Source organism: Aotus nancymaae, unplaced genomic scaffold (assembly GCF_030222135.1).
Source record: "Aotus nancymaae isolate 86718 unplaced genomic scaffold, 86718_ANA_hifiasm-v0.15.2.pri h1tg000028l, whole genome shotgun sequence".
In the NCBI taxonomy this organism is placed as follows: Eukaryota; Metazoa; Chordata; class Mammalia; order Primates; family Aotidae; genus Aotus; species Aotus nancymaae.
In genome coordinates, this window is record NW_026988441.1 from 19,470,528 (window position 1) to 19,485,220 (window position 14,693).

Below are 14,693 nucleotides of genomic sequence, written 5' to 3' on the forward strand. Positions count from 1 at the left end.
TTAAATTTTTTGTAGAGACAGAGTTTTACCATGTTGCCCAGGCTGGTCTCAAACTCCTGGCCTCAACTGATCCTCTTGCCTCAGCCCCCCAAAGTACTGGGATTTCAGGCATGAGCCCCTGTGCCTGGCTATTGAGCCCCTCTTAAGTGGCAGGCAGAGGTGAGGTGCACGCAGTTCAGACGAGGCCCTGTTTTGGGATTTCTCTTGTTGGTGGATGGGAGGAGACCTTCATAGACAAGTAAACAAATCGAATCACCTCAGGAAGTGATGTTCTCTAGGGAATAATGAACTCTGAATGTGATAGAGTTTGGCTCAGGGTGGCCAGCCTTAGAGACAGAGAGAGGGTGGTTGGAGAGGCCCCTGGGAGCAGGGAACTTGCACTTTCTCAGGCAGGAACTAGGACAGTTTTGTGTGTCTTATTCTCTTAACAACACCAGCAGTCACCCCTTCTGAGGCCCAAGCCTGGCTCAAGCTCATTGTCACACTGGCAGTTGCTTGGGTTGGCAGGGGTCGGGGTGGGGGGTTGTTAATGATTCTCACAGGGGCCCAAAGGTTCAAAGTGCCCCTTGCTGGAGAATGTTGTCAGAGGAAACCCTGGAGGTATTTATTAATCTGACTCAGTAAGCACCAACGGATTCCCTAAAACAAATGGGGCGTTTTGCCAAGTGCCGCTCTGGTCCCGTGGTGTCCCTGGGCGACCGATTACGTGGCTGTCCCTGCAGGCCATGGGTGGTTTCAGTTGTAAAATGGGCCCTGCCTTCCTTCTGTCTTCTGGTTCTCAGGTTTCCCACCGCAGCCCCCAGAGGAAAGTAGAACGGCTGGAATAGGGGTGGGGGATGTTTGGAGATGTCCCCAGAAATGCAGGAATGGACATGGGGGTGCTAAGCCCTTACCTGAGGGCTGTTGGAGGGTATCGTGGCTGGGCAGGCACTTGAAAAACCAGACTTTGTGATCCTTCAAAGTCTTATTCGAGCCAGGAGTCCATGAGCTTCCTGGAGTTTGCTTAGGACGATACCAAATACTTCAAATGTATTTTCAGTTTTTTTCTTCTTTTTTGAGATGGAGTCTTATTCTGTCGCCCAGGCTGGAGTGCTGTGGTGTGATCTCGGCTCATTGGCAACCTCCACAACAAGCTTAATTTGGGTTCAAGCAAATCTCATGCCTCAGCCTCCCTAGTGGCTGATATTATAGGCATGTGCCACCATGCCTGGCTAAATTTTGTACTTTTAGTAAGATGGGGTTTCACTATGTTAACCAGGCTGGTCTCGAACTCCTGACCTCAGGTGATCCACCTGCATCGGCCTTCCACAGTGCTGAAATTACAGGCGTGAGCCACCGTGCCTGGCCGTACTTTTTCATTTAGGCCAAGCGGAGACAATATTCTGTCTTCTCTCAGCTTTCTTCCCTCCCTTGAGAAAAACTGGGGTAGAAATGTGACAAAGTTTCTCTGAAATTGAGGCAATCTTTGTGAAATTTAAAGCAGGTTGCCTAGTTTTAACTGGTTTTAGCTAACTAGTTCTTTGAACAAGAGCCAGTTGTTTAACCTCTCTGGACTTCAGGTTCCACTGTTGTGCTGAGAATTGTTGGGCTAGATTAAAAGTGTCTTGCTCCTAGGCTTACAGGGATCAGGTAGACTTGAAAGGATTGAATGGGGCTGGATTCTGTGCTGTGAGACAATAGGGAGTGGTGGGGACTGTGGTGAAGTCCACAGCATATGCCCTCTCTGGATGGGGCAACTGCAGTTTGCCTCAGGGAGGTTAGGGCCAGAGTTGCTGCATCTTCTAATTTTTTTTCTAGGAGAAGTTAGGGATTTGGGGATTTTTTTTTTAAACCTTCTGATTGATTGTTGATTCTGCCCCGATACAGAGTCTTGCTCTGTTGCCTAGGCTGGAGTGCAATAGCGCGATCTGGGCTCACTGCAACCTCTGCCTCCCGGGTTCAAGCAATTCTCCTGCCTCAGCCTCCTGAGTAGCTGGGATTACAAGCATCTGCCACCATGCCCCACTAATTTTTGTATTTTTAGTAGAGATGAGGTTTCGCCATGTTGACCAGGCTGGTCTCGAACTCCTGATCTCAAGTAATCTGCCTGCCTCAGCCTCCCAAGGTGCTGGGATTACAGGCATGAGCCACTGTGCCTGACCAATTGTTGAATTTTTAAATTTTGGGGACTCTTTTAAGTGGGGGTGGATAATAACACCCTGAGAGCCCAGTGAACAAGTCTCTCAGGCCTCCAGTTTACTTTGTGACCCCTGGACCTAGGGGTGATGAAATTCTAGGTCAGGAGTAACCTGGGGTGGCCTTGGCTGTCATGAGAGTGACTTGAGGTTAATAACAGCTCATACTGTCAGTTGTGGGAGGGCTGGTGTGTGTCTGTGGTGGGGTTTGTAAGCCCTCCATAGCCTTTGGGGCTGACACCAACTCCAAGTCCCGCCTTCCTCCACCGAGAGACAGGCAGGGAGCAGATGTCCTGCGGGTCTGGCTGATCAGCCACCTCAGCAGGGGATGGGACAGTCCTCACTGCAGCCTCTCGAATCCCTGGCAGAGCGGGATTTGGGATCAGATGGACTAGGGCTAAGCTGCTCTAATAAGGTCGCTGAAGCTGTGGCAAGTCACTGTGTCAACGAGGTGCTTATTCCTGGAAGGACAATTTTATTAAAAGACCTGGAGAAAAAAAATTACACTAAAACAAATAGGGACAGAATGCAAAATATACATTTTTTTTTTTTTCGAGATGGGGTCTTACTTTGTCACTCAAGCTGGAGTGCAGTAGTACGATCTTGGCTCACTGCAACCTCCACCTCCTGGGTTCAAGCAATTCTTCTGCCTCGGCCTCCTGAGTAGCTGGGACTACAGGTGCACACCACCATGCCCAGATAATTTTTGTATTTTTAGTAGCGATGAGGTTTCACCATATTGGTCAGGCTGATCTTGAATGCCTGACCTCGTGATTCACCCACCTTGGCCTCCCAAAGTGCTAGGATTACAGGCATGAGCCACCCATTCCCAGCCACATGTATTGAAAAAAAAAAAACAACAAAAACTTTTCAGGCCAGGCACAGTGGCTCATGTCTGTAATTCCAGCACTTTGGGAGGCCGAAGTGGGCAAGTCACCTGAGGTCAGGAGTTCGAGACCATTGCCCAGGCTGGTCTCGAACTCCTGGCCTCAAGTGATCCTCCTGCCTCAGCCTCCCAAAGTGTTGGGAGCCACCATGCCAATGTCACATGTATCTGTAAGACAAAACACTGGGATGTTAAAGAAATTTGGGACTTGGGCAGAGAAGTTATCGTCACATAGGGGCTTTGTTTGGTGGAAAAGTTCTCAGAGGCTCCAAATTAAGAAAAAGTGTAGATGGATGTCATCAGTCGTTATAGGAAATAGTTGAGTGTGGCCTTCTTCCCCTGTTCACACGTGGTGGTTTGGTCACTCAGAGCGAGTAAGCGGGACACCTTCTCATTCTTTTTTGAGATGAGATCTCACTCTGTCACCCAGGCTGGAGTGCAGTGACGCAATCTTGGCTCACTTCAACCTCTGCCTCCTGGATTCAAGCGATTTTCCCACCTCAGCATCCCAGTCCCGAGCTGAGACCACAGGCGCCTGCCACCATGCTTGGCTAACTTTTGGTAGAAGTGGGGTTTCCTCATTTTGCCCAGGCTGGTCTCAAACTCCTGAGCTCAAGTGATCTGCCTGCCTCGGCCTCCCAAAGTGCTGGGATTACAGGAGTGAGCCACTGCGCCCAGCATCCCCCCAACTTTTTTTTTTTTTTAAGAGACAAGAGTCTTGCTATGTTGGTCAGGTTGTTCTTGAACTCCTGGTCTCAAGCATTCCTTCCACCTTGGCTTCCCAGAGTGCTAGGATTCCAGGCATGTGCCACATGTCCAGCCTTCTTCTCATTCTTAACTTTTTTTTTTTTTTTTTTGAGATGGAGTTTCACTCTTGTTACCCAGGCTGGAGTGCAATGGTGCGATCTCGGCTCACCGCAACCTCCGCCTCCTGGGTTCAGGCAATTCTCCTGCCTCAGCCTCCTGAGTAGCTGGGATTACAGGCATATGCCACCATGCCCAGCTAATTTTTTGTATTTTTAGTAGAGATGGGGGTTTCACCATGTTGACCAGGATGGTCTCGATCTCTTGACCTCGTGATCCACCCACCTCGGCCTCCCAAAGTGCTGGGATTACAGGCGTAAACCACCGCGCCTGGCGACTTTTTTTTTTTTTTTTTAATATGGAGTCTTACCCTGTCACCAGACTGGAGTGCAGTGGCACAGTCTCACTCGCTGCACCCTCTGCCTCTGGGGTTCAAGTGATTCTCCTACCTCAGCCTCCCAAGTAGCTGGGACTTAAGCCAGGATGGTTTCAATCGCTTGACCTGTGATCCACCCACCTCGGCTTCCCAAAGTGCTAGGATTACAGACGTGAGCCACCATGCGAGATATTTTTGACTCTTAATGCTATGTGCATGTTCATCACGAAAAACCCAAGGGAGTAGGCCTTCTCTTGGTGGTCCAGGCCAGAGGGAAACTGTGGAGCACCTGTATAGAAAGACTGTGGGCAGGAAAGGGCTGACACATTGTCTGCCCCATCTCAGTTGGCCTCAAGTTCTTTTTTGGCTGTAACACCAATTACTAGACCACAGGGCCCTCGGAGGTGGCGAACACTCAGGCAGAAGCTGAAAGAGGCCATGCACTTCTGAAAAAGCCCGTAGGAGCCATCTGTTTTTCTTCAGAAGGGCAGCCTGGGTACTGAGCATCAGTATTGATGACCAAGTCTCCGGCTACAATCCCTAATTTGGGCTGTCTCTATTTTTGTCCATTGCCCCGGCCTGGGCTTAGAAATAGTTGGGACAGCCAGGTGCAGTTGCTCATGCCTATAATTCCAGGACTTTGGGATGCCAATGTGGGCAGATCACCTGAGGCCAGGAGTTTGAGACCAGCCTGACAGACGTGGCAAAACCCCCATCTCTAGTAAAAATTCAAAAAAATAAGACGGGCGCAGTGGTTCCCACCTGTAATCTCAGCACTTTGGGAGGCCGAGGTGGGCAGATCATGAGGTTAGAAGTTCGAGACCAACCTGGCCAATATGGTGAAACCCCGTCTCTACTAAAAATACAAAATTAGCCGGGCATGGTGGCGTGTGCCTGTAGTCCCAGCTACTGGAGAGGCTGAGGCAGAAGAATCACTTGAACCTGGGAGGCGGACAGAGATTGCGGTGAGCTGAGATACGCCACTGCACTGCAGCCTGGGCGACAGAGTAAGACTCAAAAAGAAAAAAAAAAAAATTAATTTTTAAAAATTACTGTATTTTACAAGAATTGATATTATTTAAAGCAAAATTAGGAATGCGTTTGTTCTCCAGATAACGGGATATCTTGACACTCCCATGTGGGTCTGTTGTAGTAAACATTATTAATTTATTCCCTTTACTGTAAACATCTTGAGGCTAGGAATGTCTACTTTTCTGAGAATGCAGCCCAGTAGGTGTCGGCCTCATTTTCCTATCCGTCACTCAAAATGGAGTTGCTCTGGTTCAAATGCCTCTGATGCCTGTGCTAGAAACAAAGCTCAGAATCCAGGGTTGATTTCTGAATCATGGTTGCACCAAAGGTTGGCATTACAGAAACCAACTGAAGACCCCACCTGGCTGCCAGCAGTTTTCAGAGTGACCGACATAAAGAGGTTTACACCTTTTTTCTTTTCTTTTTTTTTTGAGATGAACATTCGCTCTTGTTACCCAGGCTGGAGTGTGATGGCAAGATCTCGGCTCATCACAACCTGTGCCTCCAGGGTTCAAGCGATTCTGCCTCAGCCTCCTGAGCAGCTGGGATTGCAGGCATGTGCCACCATGCCCGGCTAATTTTGTGTTTTTAGTAGAGACGGTGTTTCTCCATGTTGGTCAGGCTGGTCTCTAACTCCTGACCTCAGGTGGTCCGCCTGCCTTGGCCTCCCAAAGTGCTCGTGTTACAGGTGTGAGTCACTGCGTCCAGCCTATTTTTATTTTTTTGAGATGGAGTCTCGCTCTGTTGCCCAGGCTAGAGTGCAGTGGCATAATCTCTGTTCACTGCAACCTCTGTCTCTCAGGTTCAAGCAGTTCTCCTGCCTCAGCCTCCCGAGTAGCTGTGACTACAGGTGTGTTCCACCACACCCAGCTAAATTTTTGTATTTTTAGTTGAGATGGGGTTTCATCATGTTGGCCAGGCTGGTCTTGAACTGCTGACCTCAGGTATTCCTCTCACCTTGGCCTTCCAGAGCATTGGGATTACCCACGTGAGCCACCTCGCCTGGACTCAGTTTTTATATTTAAGTTGGACCTACTATGGTGCTGAGAACCAATCAGCTTCCTCACTGCCTAGAGAGAGTAGTCTTCACTCTGTCATTTGTTCTTCCATGAACTGAAGTTTGTTCAGCACCCCAATGATGTGGAAAGGGCTATGCCAGGTTTAAGGAAAAAATACCAAGAAAAAAAAGGCTTGTTCTCCAGGAATTATAATTGTTTATCTTCCCTCATTCCAAAGTGGATTTGAGGTACCTTAGCACATTCCTACAACATGTAAGATTAAATCAGGAGTGAATGAAGATTTGAATGCAAGAGAAGGAAGAATAAAGGAGAGATTTAGCTGGAGGTAAGGCTAGTGCATGCCACAAAGTCCTATATACCTTGTGAAATGTGAGCCATGGTTTGTCTCTGAGCTTCCTGGCAGGCAACAGGAGGAAGGGAGTGTATCTGGAACACATTTTATATTCACTAGCCAAAAGGAAACCCATTTGTAAAAAGAAATGAACCCATTCCTGATACTTAAGGGTGGGAGAATTTCCCCCCACCCTAATCCCTGTGGACATTATCAGCTACAGAATCAGTCGTTTTCGCAATAACCCCTTTGTAGCACAGGTTTTACAAGCTGCAGATTGTGACCTGTGGTGTGTAATGACATCAGTTCAGTGTGTTGCTGTGGCATAATAAAAGATAAATATTTGGTCTCCGTCCTTTTACTGTGTTCCTGGCACAGAGCTCCTGAGTGATAAAAGTATCGTGTATCTTTTATATGCTAATGAGATCACTCTTGGTGGGAGGCTTTAGAATGGATACTGATCCCCAGGAAGCCCAAGCCGAGGTGAGAGGGCTAGAACTTTCAGCTCCTCCCCGCTCCACCTGTTGAGATGAGAGAGAGACTGGAGATTGAGCTCAGTCACCCGTGACCAATGATTTAATAATCATCTATGCCTAATGAAGCCTCCATAAAAAAACTTACATTAGGCCTGTGTGGTGACTCACACCTGTAATCCCAGCAATTTGGGAAGCCAAGGTGTGTGGATCACCTGAGGTCAGGAGTTCGAGACCAGCCTGGCCAACATGGCGAAACTTAGTCTCTACTAAAAATACAAAAATTAGCCGGGCATGTGGCAGGCACCTGTAATCCCAGTTACTCGGGAGACTGAGACAGGAGAATCACTTGAATCCGGGAGGTGGAGGTTGCAGTGAGCTGAGATCATGCCAGTGCATTCCAGCCCTGGGGACAGAGCGAGGGGTTGTCTCAAAAACAAAAACAAAAAACCCTCTACATTAGCCAGGCGCAATGGTGCCTATCTGTAGTTCTAGCTACTCAGGAGGATAAGGGAGGATCACTTGAGCCCAGGAGTTGGAGGCCAGCCTGGGCAACATAGCAAGACACCATCTCTACAAAGAATGAAATAAGGCAGAGTGCGGTGGCTCACACCTGTAATCCTACCACTTGGGAGGCTGAGGTGGGAGATCACTTGAGCCCTGGAGGGCAAGGCTGCAGTGAACTGTGATCACGCCTCTGCATTCCAGCCTAGGTGACAAAACGAGACCCTGTCCCCCAAAAAATAAACCCTAAACGATGAGGTTCAAGGAGCTTCTGGGTTGGTGCACACATTGACGTGCCTCCTCAAGTGTGCATGGAAGCACTGCCCCTCTCCCACCATAACCTGCCCTGTGCACCTCTTCCAATTGGCTGTTCCTGGATTGAATACTTTAACATAAACCAGTACTGGGAGTCATACTTGTGAATTACCAAACCTGAGAAGCAGCAGTGGGAACCCTTGATTGACAGCTCATCAGTCAGAAGCGCAGGTATCCCCCCCTTCCGGGATGTGTGTTTCCTAAAATAGGGGCAGCCTTGTGGGACGGGGCCTCTACTCTGGCATATGTGCTTACCCCAGGAGTGGGGGTCAGAATCTAATTGAATTGTTGTATACCCAGTTAGTGTCTGATAATCAGAAAATTAGAAGGTTGCAGACGTTTTTTAAAAAAGAAGTTATTAGAGTAGAATAGAATATGTTGGAGTGGATCACACCTATGACTTTTTTGAGACTTTTGTGTCTCACAAAAGGGGCATGTGTCTCTGTGTGTGTGTGCATGCATGTACTGAGTTGTGATATAAAATGTGTTTCTTTTTTTTTTTTTGAGATGGAGTCTTGTTCTATTGCCCAGGTTGGAGTTCAGTGGTGCAGTCTCAGTGCACTGCAACCTCTGCCTCCCGGATTCAAGCAATTCTCCTGCCTCAGCCTCCTCAGTAGCTGGGACTACAGGCATGCGCCACCATGCCTGGCTAATTTTTGTCTTTTTAGTAGAAATAGGGTTTTACCATGCTGCTGAGGTTGATGTTGAATTCTTGGCCTCAAGTGATCTGCCTGGCTCAGCCTCCCCAAGTGCTGGGATTACAGATATGAGCCACTGTGCCTGGCCTAAAATGTATTACTTAGCATAGCCACACACACACACAAATCTCTAAATTGATGAAATTCACCAAGCTGAGATTCCAATATCTTATTGTCTGGGGGAATCCAAATGTGCACGTGTGCAGAGACTTCCAGGGCCACAAGAGGATGAGTGCTGTCACACGTGGCGAGGTCGGGGAGAGCCTCAGGAGAGAGCAGACTGTGGGTGAATGAAGGGCATTGGTGGGAAGGGTGGCCAGGTGGTGAGCAAAACAATCAGGTGACAGGTGGCTGGGTTTTCATCAGCAGGGGAAGGGACAGAGGTCAGATACTCAGTCTCTCTGGCTGGCCGGAGCTGTTGGCTAATGAACCTCAGGCTTCCTCATCCGTGAAATGAGGATGATTTCTCATACTAGTCTAAGGATCACTGACACAGGCTCAGCACAGGCCTCATTTAGGACGTGGTTGTTACTGGTTCTGTTATTTTTTTTTATTTTTTATTTTTTATTTTTTCTCTCTTTTTTTTTTGAGATGGAGTTTCGCTCTTGTTACCCAGGCTGGAGTGCAATGGCGCAATCTCAGCTCACCGCAACCTCCGCCTCCTGGGTTCAGGCAATTCTCCTGCCTCAGCCTCCTGAGTAGCTGGGATTACAGGCTCACGCCACCATGCCCAGCTAATTTTTTGTATTTTTAGTAGAGACGGGGTTTCACCATGTTGACCAGGATGGTCTCGATCTCTTGACCTCGTGATCCACCCACCTCGGCCTCCTAAAGTGCTGGGATTACAGGCGTGAGCCACCGCGCCCGGCCCCAGTTCTGTTATTTTAGTGGTGATTCCCAATCTATAACGTGAGGGAGCACCTGTAAGGTCTTTGAGTAGATTTCAAAAGCTCTACTTGAAAACTTTTTTTTTTTTTTTTTTTGTGAGAGCGAATCTCTGTTGCCCAGGCTGGAGTACAGGGGTATGTGCTCAGCTCACTGCAACCTCCACCTCGTGGGGTCAAGCGATTTTCTTGCCTTAACCTCCCAAGGTGTGCACCACCACCCCCAGCTAATTTTTGTATTTGTAGTAGTGATGGGATTTCACCATGTTCACCAGGCTAGTCTCGAACTCCTGGCTTAAATAGTGACCCACACTCCTCAGCTCTCAAAGTGTTATGAACCACCATATCCAGCCAGGATACAGATTCTTTATTAGGTATATAATTTGAAAGTATTTTTTCCCAGTCTGTGGCTTGTCTTTTCATTTTCTTTTCTTTTCTTTCTTTTTTTTTTTTTTTTTTGAGATTGAGTTTTGCTCTTGTTGCCCAGGCTGGAGCGCAGTGATGTAATCTCAGCTGACTGTAACCCCCGCCTCCTGGTTCAAGTGATTCTCCTGCCTCAGGCTCCCGAGTAGCTGGGATCACAGGCGTCCACCACCACACCTGGCTAATTTTTTGTATTTTTATTAGAGATGGGGTTTCACCATGTTGGCCAGGCTGGTCTCGAACTCCTGACCTCAGGTGATCCACCTGCCTCGGCCTCCCAAAGTGCTAGGATTACAGGTGTGAGCCACCACGCCCGGCTCAGCTTCTTAGCAAGTTTTAAAATCAAATAACATAAGTCTTCCCAGTCTGTTCTTATCTTTCAAAATTGTTTTGCCTGTTGTAGGTTTTTTTTGTATTTCTGTATAAATGTTAGGATCAGCTTGTCTATTAAAAAGGTTAGTGGAATTTTGATTGAGGCTGCATAGAATGAATGTACTAACTAAGGAGGCTTGGTGTCTTGACAATAATGAGCCTTCCCATCCATAAACATGAAATAGCTTTTCTTTTAATATATCTCAGCATTGTTTTTGTAGCTTTCAATTTATGTGTCTTGTGATTCTTTTGTTTATTCCTATTTTGTTCTTTTTGATGCTATTGTGAATGAAATGTTTTTCTCAATTTCAAGATTGTTCATTGCTAGTATATAGAAATAGAATTGGCCAGGGACGATGGCTCATTCCTGTAATCCCAGCATTTTGGGAGGCTGAGGCAGGAAGATTGCTTGAGCCCAGGATTTCCTGACCAGCCTGGGCAGCATGGTGAGACTTTATCACTACAAAAAAAAAAAAAATACAAAAATTAGCTGGGTGTGGTGGCATGCACCTGTAGTCCCAGCTCCTTGGGAGGCTTAGGCTGGAGGACGGCGTCAGCCTGGGAGTTTGGGGCTGTAGTAATCCGTGATGGTGACACTGCACTCCAGCCTTGGTGACAGAGCAGACCCTGTCTAGAAAAAAAAAATAAGAAAGATTTGATTTTTGTATATTGATTGTACCCTGCGACCTTGCTAAATTTATCAGTACTAATATTGTTTTATGGATTCCTTAGGATTTTCTATATATAAGATAATGCCATCTGCGAATATAGTTTTCTTTCTTTCTTTCTAATCTGGATGCCTTTAATTTCTTTATTTGCCTCATTATCGATTAGAAGTAGCAAAAGTGGGTATCTTTGCCTTGTTTCTGGTGAGAAGAGGAAAGCAGTCATTCACCATGAAGTGTGATGTTAGCTGTGGGTTTTTGTAGGTATCTTTTATCAGATTTCATAAATTCTCTTTTATTTCTACTTTGCTGAGAGTTTTTATTATGAATCTGTGATGGATTTTGTCACATGCTTTTTTAAATATCTGTTGAAGTCTCCATGGATTTTTTTTTGTCCTTTATTCTGTTAATATGGTGTATTAATTGATTTTCAGACGTTAAACCAACCTTACATTCCTGGTATAAATCCCACTTGGTTACGGAGTATAATCCTATTTATATGTTGCTAGATTTGGGTTGCTAATACTAGTCTCAGAATGAATTGGGAAGCATTACCTCTTCCTCTGTTTTCTCATTCATTTATTTTATTTTACTTTCTATCTGTGTGTGTGTGTGTGTGTGTGTGTGTGTGTGTGTGTGTGTGTGTGTGTTAGATGGAGTCTCACTCTGTTGCCAGGCTGGAGGGCAGTGGCCCGATCTCGGCTCACTGCGATCTCTGCCTCCTGGGTTCAAGCAATTCTCCTTCCTCAGCCTCCTGAGTAGCTGGGATTACAGGCACGTGCCACCATGCCTATGTAATTTTTGTATTTTTAGTAGAGCCGGGGTTTCACCACGTTGGCCAGGATGGTCTTGATCTCCTGACCCTCGTGATCTGCCCAGCTGGGCCTCCCAAAGTGCTGGGATTACAGGTGTGAGCCACTGTGCCCGGCCTATATTTTTATATTTTATTTCATCTTATTTTATTTTGGTTATTAGAGACAGTGTCTTGCTCTGTCACCCAGGCTGGAGTACAGCGGCATGATCATAGCTCACTGCAGTGTCAACCTCCTGGCCTCAAGCGATCTTCCTACCTCGTTCTCCTGAGTAGTGGGACTATAGGCATGTGGCACCATGCCCAGCTAATCATCCATTTCTTTCTTTTTTTAAAAAACAAATTTTATATTTGTTTATTTATTTATTTTAATTTCTCCTACTGAAAGGAATAATTCATTTCTTTTCAAGGGGATATCTTACAGCCTTTCAGGGCATGGCCGGGAGCAGTTTTGTTTTCTCAAGGCTGAGTTTTTGCAGGATGTCATAGAGTTCATGTCTGCAGCTCACAGTGTCATTGCCTGTGTCCCCAGCTCCACATGCTGGCAGATGTGCTGCAAGCTGGGCAGGTGCCCTGTGTCTCTGAGATACCTTACCCAGCACTCCTGGCACTCCTCTGCAAGCTGTGCCCTGATCCTCCCTGGAGGGACTGGGGACTGGGTCTGTTCACCAGAAGCAGGGGTACCTGGCTGAGGGCACTTCTCTCCCTCTTCTCTTTGAATAGAGTGGCCACAAACCCGAAGGTGCGGGAGCAAGCGCGGCTGGAGCTGAGCTTCGTCAACTCAGACCTGCAGATCCTCAAGGAAGAGCTGGAGGGGCTGAACATCTCATTGGGGGTCTATCAGAACACAGAGTAAGTGGGAGCAGCGCACCTCCCAGAAGTCTCTGAGCCGGAGAGCCTGCCTGCCTTCAGGGTCTGCACAAAGAGGCCAGATAGGGTTCTAGACGGGGGAGTGGCAGCCCCCACTTTGGGAATTGAGAGAACCATCAGGTTTGGGGTTGAGCAAGGTGCTAGACTGGAAGGGAGGAGCCCATTTGTTGGGAAATACCTGCAGTGTTGGGCAAAAAGCCATTTGTGAGGCCAGGCACGGTGGCTCATGCTTGTAATCCCAGCACTTTGAGAGGCCGAGGCGGGTGGATCACCTCAGATCAAGAGTTTGAAACCAGCCTGGCCAACATGGTGAAATCCTGTCTACTAAAAATACAAAAATTAGCCGGGTATGGTGGCACACGCCTATAATCCCAGCTTCTCAGAGGCTGAAGCAGGAGAATTGCTTGAACCCGGGAGGTGGAGGTTGCAGTGAGCCAAGATCATGCCACTGCACAACAGCCAGGCCAACAGAGCAAGACTCTGCCTCACTGCAACCTCAAGCGATTCTCCCACCTCAGCCTCCCAGGGAGCTGGGATTATAGGCACCCGCCGCCACGCCTGGCTAATTTTTGCATTTTTAGTAGAGAGGCCTCCTCACCTGGGATTACAGGTGTGAGCCACCACGCCCAGCCTGCACTATTCTGTTTTCTAAGTAGATTGTTACTTTCTTAGCACAGTTGATCTTTACACTCTTCTAGGAGGTAGGCAGGAAAGAAAGGACCTTATGGTGCAGATGGGAAAACTTACGAAGGCCCAAGGTCACCTAGAGGGTGCTGTCAGCCACACTGGGGCTGGGGTGTCCTGGAGCTGGAACTCAGGACACTCGCTCCTCCTCTTCTCATTGCCTGGACAGTTGCAGAAAAAGCAAACCTTGCTTCCCGCCCTGCGTGACTTGAAGGAGCCTTCAGCAGGATCCAGCTTTCCGTACCCCCGGGATGGGTCTCACCTGCCTGTAGCACAGCTATGCCACAGAGCCGGGTTCGGCTTACAGCCGCGTTGTTCCCTTGCCCTGCCCAGCCTTCCTGGTCTTCTTTTGGGGCAGGGCTGAGAAGCCCAAGGAGGTCTCCTGTTACAGGTCAGGGAGCTAAATCCCTGTTTGCAAAACACAGCCTGAGCTCCGTTCACTTCCTGCTGGCCCTGCCCCTAGGAATGTAGGCAGAGGGAGCACTCCCCGGGCGGGCAGCCATGGTTACTGAGTGAGGTGGTCAGCTGGGGGAGAGGGAGTGGACGGTGTCTGACCCTGGGCTGGAAGGCAGGTGCACTTAGGTGTCGGATGGGGCTCCTGCCCTGATGGCATCTCCTGTGCTGGTGGTGGGACACCTAGACACGCCCCAAAAAGAGGCGCCTACGAACCTCGAGTTGCGAATGTGGGGGTCTTGGAGAGCTGCCACAGCTGTGGTGCCCGCTGAGGGGAGCAGAGGAGAAGGGAGCGAGGAGCTGACAAAGGAGGCCCAGGGCAGCAGGGTGGTGTGCCCAGGTGGGAGCAGCAAGTGCGCCAGGCACAGACCCCGGCACACGATAGACTCTCAACACAACTGCTGAAAGAAGCATTGAGACCGGGCTGGGCACGGTGGCTCCTACCTGTTATCCCAGCACGTTGGGAGGCCAAGGTGGGCAGATCACTTGAGATCAGAAGTTTGAGACCAGCCTGGCCAACATGGCAAAATCTCATCTCTACTAAAAAAAAAATGCAAAAATTAGCCGGGTGTGGTGTCGCATACCTGTAATCCCAGCTACTCAAAGGGCTGAGGCAGGAGAATTGCTTGAAGCAGGGAGGTGGAGGTTGCAGTGAGCCGAATTGCGCCATTGCACTCCAGCCTGGGCGACAGAGCAAGACTCTGTCTCAAAAAAAAGGGAAGCATTGAGGCGTTGAGACTGGAAGATAAATTAGTGTCAAGATGCCAGGGGCCTGATGTGTTAGGTGGGGTGGTCCCGATGTCTTAGGGAGCTGGGGTCAGTTTTAGAGCAGAGGGTGGGGTGTGACCAGAATCATCCTTATGCAAAATGAGTACTTGATGGGGCGAGGAGAGGGTGTGCACCTTAGCTGGGCTGCTGG

The 14,693-nt window shown here is 48.3% G+C and overlaps 1 protein-coding gene across 3 annotated transcripts in view; it reads left to right on the top strand.

Annotated features, from left to right (window-relative positions):
- RHPN2 (rhophilin Rho GTPase binding protein 2) overlaps positions 1-14,693 on the top strand; it is a 74,247-nt gene that overhangs the window by 21,752 nt on the left and 37,802 nt on the right. For all 3 annotated transcript variants that reach the window (XM_064381507.1, XM_064381508.1, XM_064381509.1), the window contains exon 3: positions 12,491-12,619. In XM_064381507.1, the coding sequence (XP_064237577.1) occupies positions 12,491-12,619 (129 nt within the window). The remainder of the gene's footprint in view (positions 1-12,490; positions 12,620-14,693) is intronic.